This window comes from Sardina pilchardus, chromosome 10, assembly GCF_963854185.1.
Source record: "Sardina pilchardus chromosome 10, fSarPil1.1, whole genome shotgun sequence".
Taxonomy (NCBI): Eukaryota; Metazoa; Chordata; class Actinopteri; order Clupeiformes; family Clupeidae; genus Sardina; species Sardina pilchardus.
Window position 1 is genome coordinate 7,946,661 of NC_085003.1, and position 11,512 is coordinate 7,958,172.

Consider the following 11,512-nt stretch of genomic DNA (forward strand, 5'->3'; position numbering starts at 1 on the left):
GGATATGTCTTGTATATACTGTTGCAGAGAGAAAATGTTATGCAGAGTTTGGTGTTTTTGTCTTGGTTCTACTTGCCCCTGTCAGAGAGGTGAACTCAACCTAACCCTAATGCTTTGTGTCTTGTGCTATTGAAATGTGCTGTGAAACTGCTGTTTCATCAAAATGGCAGCTTGAAGTGACGATACTAATATTTCTCCTCCTTGCAGTTCTTATGAAGGATCGGTGCAAGTTGTTCTGCCGCGTCGCAGGGACAATGGCTTATTATCAGCTGAAAGACAGAGTCATCGACGGGACGCCTTGTGGTCCAGAAACATACGACATCTGTGTGCAAGGCCTCTGCAGGGTAATCATAAAAAGAAGTTCTTCTCATCTCCTCACTCATTAGGCAGTGTGTGTATATGTACATTATTATCACGTTGATGTTGTGGTGTGATTGAGCGTCCCCTTTGGTCTTCCGATGCACGTTTTGCCTTTTGTTTCCGTAACGCCTTTCGCTGTGTGTAATACCTTCATCGTCAGTGATCATCTTCATCATCTGAAATTTGTGCACACTGATTGTGTTTTCTTTTTTCCAGCAAGCCGGATGTGACCACGTCCTCAACTCCAAGGCGAGGAACGACAAGTGTGGCGTGTGTGGAGGGGACAATTCCTCCTGCAAAACCCTGGCTGGCACTTTCAACAACGCCCAGTATGGTAGGCTCTCAAACGGACTGACATTCACTCACCAGCTGATGAATGGCTGACACTGGAATCATTGACTGGACTTCAGTCCAAACGATTTTTTGTGTCTGTGTACTCTGTGGTGTTCTTGCTACTCTGCTTCTTTAGAAAGAATTGAAGCCCGCCTTTAAATGCGGTTCTCTACGCCAAATGCCCTGGAACCAGCTTTTATCCATTGATATCTTTTTGCAGGGCCAAGGCTTGATTGCATTCAGTAATGCTCAATTTGCTGCCACGAAACAGTATTAGCATACATTACTGAGGGCAAGGCTAAGGTCTGCACTCGACATCTGCATCTTTTGCCTGACTTCAAAGTCTCTGGTCCGCCGGTTCCTGTTGTTGCTGGTGAGGACTGGCCAAGTGATGTGGTCATTACTGCTGTGCTCATTCCAAATCCCAGCTTGGGTCTGGGATGACACACTATAAACATTAGGAGGACAGGGCTGATGATGTCCCACCACTCTGACTGTCCCTTAGCTGGGATGAGGCAGTGGAGGTCTCCAGCTGGTGTGACCTAGAACCAGTTCTGGGTGACCTCTGCTCCTTCTCTCTTGACGTAGTCTTCCCTGCTGCATGTATAGATCAGAAGCAAACTCTAAAATGCAGACCTCTATCCTGCACCCCCCCCTTTTTGTGTGAATGGAAAAGTATAGATATACAGTATACTATTCAACTGTACTGTATAAAGAACTAATTGTTGGAAAAACAATATTCAAGTGGATTTACGTAAGCCCGCATACCTTCCTTAGACATCTTGAGTCTCTTCCTGCAACCCAAAATGTGTCAGACGGCCTGATGTCTTTTTCTAAATGTTTAACTAGAGGCCCATCCAGTTCCCATGTGAGGCAAACCACAAGAATCCCTGAGTGGTCGAGCTGGCCCACTACTTGATGGGAAGCCCTGAGTAGGAATGGATTCCCTTCCTCAGAGTATTGTGTTTGCATTCCGTGGTCGCGCTGCGGTCGACTCCCATTGTGTGTGTGTCCGTGAGTCTGGGCTGGCCTCCCTGGTGTCCCTGAAGACTCCTTGTGGCTTTGTGTGTGTGTGTGTGTGTGTGTGCGGGGTTGGGGTGTGTGTGTGGGGGGGTTGGGGGGGATTGGGGGCCCCTTCTGCAGCGGTTTGCTAAGCTCTCTTGCACCATGTGCCCATGGGCTCCCTCCGACCTGGCTGGTTGGACGCTGCATTTAGCAGCGTGCCTAAGACTGGTAGTGAAAGCGCTCCCCCACTGTGCCAGGGCTCTACTCTAGAATGCCACCGGAGCGGTTGGGAACACGGTTAGCCAGAGTTTGGTTTAGGTTGGAGGGTTTTCAGCAAGATCACTTTCAATTGGTCTATCAGCATGAATCAGTGGACTCCCTGGAGACTGCAGTTTGACTTGCACTATGGACATGCGCTATGGATAGCTGTGCATCTTTGTGCTAGACTGACTTTTTTGTCTCGCTTTAATTTATCTAATGAAGCGTGACGAAGGACAATGTAGTACTATTGGCCTTTTGTGTCACTTTGTCATACCAATGATTATGTGAAGGCTAATGTGAATCCCACATGTACAGTAGTATATATGTTGTGTGGTCTTTCCTCTTGTGCAAGTATAGCGTAACATTGCACCATCTTAAAAGTCACCTTAAAAGTTCAACTTGAGAAAAATCATGTCTGCTGTTGATGAATCTGTTTGTATAGTCAAAAGAGGATGTTGTTTCTGAACAAAATGACACTTGTGTAGACCTGCCTGAATAAGTGGCCAAGGCTGTGGCCACCTGGTTTCCACTCTGTGTGTGTATGTGTGTGTGTGTGTGTTTGTGTGTGTGTTTGTGTGTGTGTGTGTGTGTGTGTGTGTGTGTGTGTGTGTGTGTGTGTGATTTTAAGTCGAGATTGTGAAACTCAGCCTCACTCTGCAGCGTCACCTCAGACTCCCCTCACGTGTCACCATGGAGACCTGACCCTCAGTCCATCCCCACACGTGTCTCCATGGACACATGACCCTCAGTCAGTGCCCACGCTCACCCCTGCCGCCTCTGACAGCATATGATACGGGCGGCGTGGACAAACTACACACGCACATTAAGCCCAACTTGCAAACTGTAGCCAGGAGCGCACAGTGGACCGAACAGGACGAGGTCGAGGGCCTAGTGGTTTACTAGTGCTGCCCCCGAGTGGCCCTTCCTATCACACCAGGCCGGTGGGCCCTCAGCCCTCAGCCCTCAGCCTCCTGCCTGCCCCTGCCCCTGGAGCAGCGCGGGAGAAGACACGGAGGAAATTACAGGGCACCTCCAGAGTGCTAGGGAGTAATTACATCTCCCCCCCACACCTCCCCCTCGCTTGGGTGGGCCCCTTAAGAGTGAAATGAGGTTATTTGAGAGCACAGGGTTCCTCTCTGTTTTTTTTCCCCTCCTTCACTATATATATTTTTTCGCCTGCCATGATCTATCGCGCCGAGGGTGACACCAAAGGTTAGGCCTTAAGGTTAGACTCCATTTTCCTGCCCGGAGCAGTGCTACGCTCACGAGTGATTTACATAGTTATGGGTGGGATCAGGGTTACGGCTGGCTAGCGATGCATATTGTATGTATTTGTTTCATTTCCGTTTTCTTATTTACGTTCTTCTGTTCTTCTCTCCACCCCCCCCCCTCCCCCCCTTCCTCTCCCTGTTCTAATAGGTTATAATATAGTGGTGCGCATTCCTGCTGGGGCGACCAACATCGACATAAAGCAGGTCAGCTTCTCCGGGACGCCTGAAGACAACAACTACCTCGGTGAGTCCTTCTCCCACGGAGGCCATGTTGTTGCTGCAGCCTTGCGAGCACTCATAATATGGAGTGATAGCAGATATCCGCTGCTCACTCAGTCCAACTGTCTCATACTCCTCTGTATATCAAACACGTCCCCAAACCCGCTGACATCAAGAGAGGCCATAAGAAAAGCTGCACTAAAACCTCCTCAAAACAACACCTCCGGCAGTCAGCCACCCGGCTCTCGAGTTCAAAAGCGGCCCAGCTCTGGAGCCCAGGGCACTGATGACTGAGTGAGGGGGGAGAGCAGAGACAGCCATGCGGGTGTCATGAATGAGTGCCAGCCTGCCTGCCTGCCTTCCTGTCAATGAGACCCGTAGAGGAGAGCGCAGGGAAGGGGTTGTGTGGGGGGAGGGAGGGAGGGGCGCCTGGGTAAGCAAACTGCCTGTCGAACAGACAGGAAGATGAATGAGGGTGAGAGGTGTTAATTCGATCCATGTGGGGAGGGTGTGCAGCGCGTGAAGGCCAAGGGGACGTCTCGGGGCACTCACCTCCGCATGGGAACGAGCCGCCCCCCCCCCCTCCACTGGGGCGCTGCGCTAAGTGAGCCCTGGATACTCACACCGCTCAGTGACAATCAGCAGAGAGAGAGAGGGGGGAGAGAGAGAGAGAGAGAGAGAGAGAGAGAGAGAGAGAGAGAGAGAGAGAGAGGAAGGGAGAGAGAGAGGGAGAGAGAGAGAGAGGAAGGGAGAGGGGTGCACATTACCGGCCAAAACACATGTGCTTTTGTCATTATCTATGTTTTTTGGGTTCTTAGCACATGTATGTAAACATGCAAACAGATAAATACAAATTCACACATGCTCAACTTCACACACACACATATGCACATGCACATGCACATGCACACACACACACACACACACACACACACTACACACTACACACACACACACACACACACAAAAAAAAACATAATCACGTGGATAAACCTATACATTGGTCTCGTGCTGGTCATGTGCAGACTTGAATGTAAACAGTGTTGTGCTGTTAGCCCTAATCACACACATTGTTTCAACATGAGTTCAACATTGTAATTACTGGTTGGTTCTGAAGCATCTAACTTTTCACAAGAGTGTGTGTTTTGGCCTGTTTTCATGTTTTCGCATGTCAGTGGACTGTACCTCTGTATACATTTGTATGAGTTTGTTTATGTGTATGTGCGTTTGCGTATATTTGTGTTTGTTGGTATGTAACACAATGTTTTTTTTTTAATTCTTCAAGACATTCTCTTGAATTAGAGTTTGATTGTATGTTTTCTGTGTTTGCCTATGTCAGCGTTTGTGTTAGCATTTACGTATATGTATTTGTTTACGTATGCACCGATTCACACACTGAGCCAGTCAAGTGCTTGGTGAGGAGCTAATGAAAGATTGTCACAGTATTTACACTAAATTGCCCCAATTTTCTCTCACTTACGTCCCCGCCTGCTCCATACATCAACGTTGTTGCTCAACATGTAGTTTGAAGTCAACACATGTTTACATACTGCTGCCTTTTCCCTCTAATGGGAAGCCATGGTGGCGAGCAGTGATTGCCGCTGAGAGGCTCTCGAAACGTTCCCACAGTATTTTTTCACCGTCTGCCACTTACCTAGTAAACATTTATTCCTCTGCCTCTCCTGCTGTTTATACTCAAGTGCTTTTGCTTTCTCGTATATCTCTTCGCAGCCCTGTCCGACGGCCAGTCCAACTTTCTTTTGAACGGTAACTTTGTGGTGGCCATGTTCAAGAGGGAGGTGAGCTTCAAAGGGACGGCCATCGAGTACAGCGGCTCCAACACGACGACGGAGCGCATCAACTGCACCGAGCGCCTCGAGGCTGAGCTCATCCTGCAGGTACAGCACAACAACACTGACACAGGACACACAGCCAAAGGTGTCACACATACACTCACACACACACACACACACACACACACACACACACACACACACACACAGTCTAAGGGAGATTAACCACATTATCCTCTGTATTTTCAAGCAGACAATGGAGTAATTCTCAATTGCAAGTTACTGTAATAGTCCCATTATCATGTCAGCAATCTGAGATTGAGTCTGGCAGTGCTAGTCTGAAACTCCCTCTCAGTACTGCTTGTGTGGCCACAGCCTTCAACTCCTACAGTATTTGGGTCAGAATGGAGCATGGTATTTCGTACTGTATATACTGTAGTGTTTATAATGTTATTATTATGTATATCATATTTTCATTCTTAAAGAACACAGCTCCTGAGAATATCAAAGTTGTGTAACACTCTAAGGACCAATTGGCATAATAGCACTCGTCCCAAAATTCCTGTGACCCACTTGGGCATGGTGCATAATGAACTTGAATTTCTTTAAAGATCGCAATCCATCTCTCTCGTCTCCCTGTCACTCTCCATACGTCTTGATTTAGAGCTTCGCGTGTCATTGCAAGTCTTGTCTGAGATGAGTGAGAAGCCGTTGCGCATACATAGCATAGCACATACTATACGTAGCTTCTGTGCGCACCTCAAAATCCGAGACATTGCTGTGGAATGTGCTATCCTGCAGGTGTCCCAACTGTTTCCACTGGCTAGCCCGTCTTACCTAGCAACTCCATCCTGGTCACTGCTCAGCCTTTCTGTTATTCAAGATGTTTTGGTTTTGTGTCTGTCTGTTTTGGCCCGTTCAATGTCTGCAGTTGATTTTGTACTGTGATAAGATTGATGTAAGGATTTTGTTGATTTTAGGATGAAAAGCATTTTCAGCATGTGGGCATTGTTGTCGTATAGGTTTTGCACTAATGATCCTAGACACAAAATGTTGACATTGGATTCTGAGGACAGCAATGCTGAAGCACTGTCCAGTTCATGCAGATTTGGCTAAGTGAAGTAGCAGATACAGTTGCAGAAGTAAACATCACCTTTAGTATTGACGTCAAAGACAACCGGATAGTTAACAGGCGTGTGAATAGCTTGTTCGTTCTGGTGTTAAATCAAGATCCTCCCCACACACACACTGTTTTTATAGCTTGTTTTTTAGCGTAGTTAACCTCAGTTAAGAGGTTATGAGTTATGAGCTGTGAACTGCAGCCCATCGTTTACTCTCTGGCCAAGGAGACACGCAAGCCGCCTGAGTGTTTGTGGTGGCTCCTCTTCCCAGGTGCTGTGCGTGGGGGACCTGTACAACCCAGATGTGCGCTACTCCTTCAACATTCCCATCGAGGAGCACCGGGAGCAGTTTGTGTGGGACCCCTCCGGCTCCTGGCAGGAGTGCAGCAGTATGTGTCAAGGTGCGTGTCCTGCTGCAGGGCTGACCAAAGACGACGCTCACCTGTCTTGTGACCTCTACTCGCTAGACAATCTCCTCCTTTATTGTCCAAAATGACCTCTGACCCTAAGGAAGTACTGATTCCCCTTACTGGTCTGCTGTCCGATGCTGAACACTTCCGCTCTCACACAGATGCACAGACACATATGACACACAGAGACTCAAAGCCTTCTCAACGACGGGCCTAGCTCATTCAGCTACACCAATCCCTCCCATCCACACATACAGTATACTGTACATACTGTACATACACATGCATGTGCATATCTGCGCATGCGCACACACACACACATGCACACGCACACGCACACGCACACGCACACGCACACGCACACGCACACCCACACCCACACCCACACGCACACGCACACGCACACGCACACGCACAACCACACACACACACACACACACACACACACTCACATCACTCACACACATTTTCTCAAGCTTGACACAAAACATGTTCTACCAGGCCAATTGCCAATTCCACACACATGCCCAGTCCTCTCAGCGCTGGAACACAACTGCAGCTCAAGTGGTGCAGGCCTCCTGGGCCGCATCAAAGGGCCGCTCATCAGACACCTCGTGTGTTGTGGTCTCCCAGCGACGTCGCGGCAGATGGGAACCAGACTCCCATGAGTGTGGACGAGAGTGTGATTAGCGCATGGGCTGTCCGCACCTCGCAGAACCCAGCATGCAGAGCGTATTGATCACACAGATACTTACTGTTTTTAGTTCTGTCTCTCTCTTCTCTCTCTTTCTCTCTTTCTCTTTTTCTTTCTCCCTGTCACTTTCTCTCATTTCTCTCTCTCTCTGTCTCACACACAGACATGCACGCGCACACACACACACTCACACACGTGCACACACACTCACACACACGTGCACACACACACACACACACACACACACACACACACACACACACACACACATGCATGCGCAAACAAACACATCCAGAGCAGCTGTATTAGGTCATATATCAGTGGTGCTCCGCTCCTACCGGGGAAGAGGCCCCCTTACACGGCCAGGCCCTCAGCACTGACCAGCACCACCCACCAGGGGCCTCACAGGGGCCCATAAATCTCTCCCCCCTGGAAGGAGCCCTGCAACATCCTGTGGCCCCTGAGCGCCCAGGCCTGGGCAGCAGGATCCATTTCAAGTGCTTTAATCCCCTTTCGCGCAGGACATGCCCCGAGCCACCCCACCCCCGCCCCCCCCCAGGCCCATTTGACAGGCGGTGGTGGGGGGAAACACACACTTTGGCAAGGCCACAGCAGCCCGGCCAGATGGGGGTCTAATTCAAACCTTACCTGTGTGTGTGTGTGTGTGTAGGTGAACGGAGGCGCAAAGCGGTGTGTGTGCGGAAGAGCGACCGCTTAGTGGTATCGGAGCAACGCTGTGAACATCTGCCCAGGCCTGGCAGCATTACTGATCCCTGCAATACACACTGTGAGCTCAGGTGAGACATGCACACACACACACACACACACACACACACACACACACACTCACACATACACGTTGCACAAACATAAACACAATCCCCACATAACGCACGCATCTGTGAACTTGCTACACTAAATTCTGCATCCATACGCACACAGTCACTCACATGCACATACAGTACACATAACACAACAATATATCCAAATACCCTCTAGCCACATGTGCAACAGCTACCATTACATGCAAACATGCCAAAAGCCTTCATACATATTTACACACACATCGTAGGTTGATATTTGTCTGCGGTTTTGCAGCACCTCTGGAGAAAAACACATTCACTAGCCATTAGCCTGGATGCCTACCAGCAGATTTAAAGAAGAGCATAAGCACACACATGCATGTTGTTGCCGTGTAGCACTCAACCCCCTAAGCCATACTGTACATAAGCACAAAGGGCTTTTTGACATTTTCAACATGTAGAGACATTTTGCTTCTGAATATGTATGACTTTACAAGTGATTTTATTTTTATATATGTTACATCTATGCATTACATCTGTGTTTTTTGCATCTGTGTCTCTGTGAGCACTATTGGTAATGATTATTAGGTCAAGGCCAGGCACGTTTAATTTTAAAGCATTTCAGACACAAGGGCAAAGAAAGCGAGAGTACAGCACTATAGTCATATGTATAACTTTTTTTATTTATTCTTGCCTGTGAACAGACGTTTCGGGGTTCTCCCTTCTTCAGTGTCAGACACAAGGGCAATTCAGTGTGCTTTACATAAACCAAAAAAAAAAAGAATGGAAAGTATAAAAGGGCAATAGCGTAAATATAGTTTAAAAAGTTAAGTACATAAAATATAATGATATAGACACATATATAATGTAAGACATATAAAACACAGATCACATCCGATTAGGAAGTGCATTTGACCAGTCAGCAGAAAGCATCTATGAAAGCAACTGCTACTGACATACAGTACTGTAGGTCTGATCTGGATATGGAGTGGACCTGGGATATCAGTGGTATAGACCTGAGCCTGATGGCACCTTGTTCCTCACGCAGGTGGCACGTGGCTGGGAAGAGCGAGTGCTCCACGAAGTGTGGGCCAGGCTACCGCACGCTGGATGTCCAGTGCATCCGCTACAGCCTGGCCAAGCAGCAGAGCGACCGCGTGGAGAGCAGGTCGTGCGCGGACGTCCCCAAACCCCAGACCAGAGAGCCCTGCCACGGGGACTGTCTGCTGAAGAGCTGGCAGTACAGCGCCTGGTCTCCGGTAAGAGAGAATGACCAAGAGAGAGTCAGAGGGAGATCATGGGATTATGGATGCCTCTCAACATCTCTCCTCGATCCTCGATGCTCGGTCCTCCAGGCTTGTTCCCACTGATCTATAACTAACACTGGATAGACTATCCCATTGTTGCCGCCCCGTCATTCTTTATGTAGATCAGTGAGGACGAGGACCGAGGAAAGAAGGGAGGATGTATAAAAGACAAATGAGAGGCACCCATTATGTGATGAAACGGTTTGGGAGACAAATGAATATGAAAGATTTAGCGAAATGCGGAGTGTGAACAGGAGCAGTGGAAAGGGTTAACTGCAGTTCCTGTGTGAATGACAGAGTAAAGGAAGAATTAGAGACAGGCCGAGGGAAAGCGATAATGAGAGGTCAAACCTCGTGGTTCCGTTTGCTACTTTTCACACGGAGCAAAGTACAGCGCCAGTGACAAATGATAGGATCTCACGGTGCTCATTAGAACACGCTAAAGACATGCCCAAGTGTAACAGACACACCAGTGAGACGGTCTCAGAACTCAGGACTGTTGTGTCCTACCTCTGTTGTAAGCCGATGTGAACCAACAGTTTGCCTTAGTCTGGCATTTTGAGGTGGTGCTGAGTATTCTCAATTGAGATTCAAAATGACACAGGACCCCTGCAGTCCCTACTGATGATTTTGATGTTTTATTTTATTGATCATTTCACACTGAGTGGTTAGGCACTGCCTAAAGTTATTCCCCTGCAAATGATTCTGTGTTATCTTATAATAATGTGTTGTGTTCTGTGTGTGTGTGTGTGTGTGTGTTTGCATATTTGTGTGTGTGTGTGTGTGTGTGTGTGTGTGTGTGTGTGTGTGTGTGTGTGTGTGTGTGTGTGTGTGTGTGTGTGTGTGTGTGTGTGTGTGTGTGTGTGTGTGTGTGTGTGCACGTGTGTGTGTTTGTGTGTATGCGTGCAGTGCTCTAAGAGCTGTGGCAGAGGCGCGCGCTCACGGGAGTCGTACTGCATGAACAACCTGGGCCGCAGGCTGGTGGACAGAGAGTGCAGTGAGCACCAGAGGCTGGTCACCGAGAGCTGCAATGACATGCCCTGCCCTGGATGGAGCGCCAGCGAGTGGAGCGAGGTACGGCACAGCACAGCACAGAATAACACAGCACAACATAGCACAGAATAACACAGCACAACACAGTACAGCACAGCATAGAACAATGCAGTACAGCACAACACAGTACAACACAGCACAGAACAATGCAGTACAGCACAACACAGTACAACACAGCACAGAACAATGCAGTACAGCACAACACAGTACAACACAGAATAACACAGCACTGCACAGCACAGCACAGAACAATGCAGCACAACACAGAATAACACAGCACAGCACAGCACAGCACAGCACAGCACAGAACAATGCAGCACAACACAGAATAACACAGCACAGCACAGAACAATGTACTGTAGTACAGCACAACACAGTACAGAGTAACACAGCACAGCACAGCACAGCACAGCACACACCACTGCCTGCCATATAATGATATACCAGTTATATCATGGCAGCCTCATGTTAGCATGACTGTCTGTATGCCATCTCTCATGATTACATGTTGTTATGACAGCGTATTAGCATTTGAAACGGCTGATTTGACATATGACAAGATGAGTGCTCTTATGAAAATTACAAACAATATCGATATGACACTGAGATATTTTGACATTACTGTAACTTTCATCATGGATAATTATATTGGATAATGATATGGTATGTCATTTGTCATGATATATTTATGGAACGGTTAAGTGATGGAAGTGCTACGTAATTGAAGTGGAATTTCTCTCTTTTCCTCTCTCTTTCTCCCTCTCTCCCTCCCTCTCTCCCTCTCCTCCTCTCCCCCGTCTCAATGTCTCTGTCTGTAGTGTATGGTGTCGTGTGGTAAGGGCCACAGGCACCGGCAGGTCTACTGTGTGTTGGGGGAGGAGA

General features: G+C 48.2%; 1 protein-coding gene across 1 annotated transcript in view; it reads left to right on the top strand.

The window, feature by feature from the left end:
• Window positions 1-11,512, top strand: part of LOC134094403 (A disintegrin and metalloproteinase with thrombospondin motifs 20) — an 83,966-nt gene that overhangs the window by 41,058 nt on the left and 31,396 nt on the right. Inside the window, exons 17-25 of the mRNA XM_062547910.1 lie at window positions 208-344; window positions 577-694; window positions 3,379-3,474; window positions 5,181-5,347; window positions 6,635-6,764; window positions 8,138-8,264; window positions 9,319-9,529; window positions 10,487-10,651; window positions 11,449-11,512. The exon at window positions 11,449-11,512 is cut by the window's right edge and continues 101 nt beyond it. Of these exons, the coding sequence (XP_062403894.1) occupies window positions 208-344; window positions 577-694; window positions 3,379-3,474; window positions 5,181-5,347; window positions 6,635-6,764; window positions 8,138-8,264; window positions 9,319-9,529; window positions 10,487-10,651; window positions 11,449-11,512 (1,215 nt within the window). The remainder of the gene's footprint in view (window positions 1-207; window positions 345-576; window positions 695-3,378; window positions 3,475-5,180; window positions 5,348-6,634; window positions 6,765-8,137; window positions 8,265-9,318; window positions 9,530-10,486; window positions 10,652-11,448) is intronic.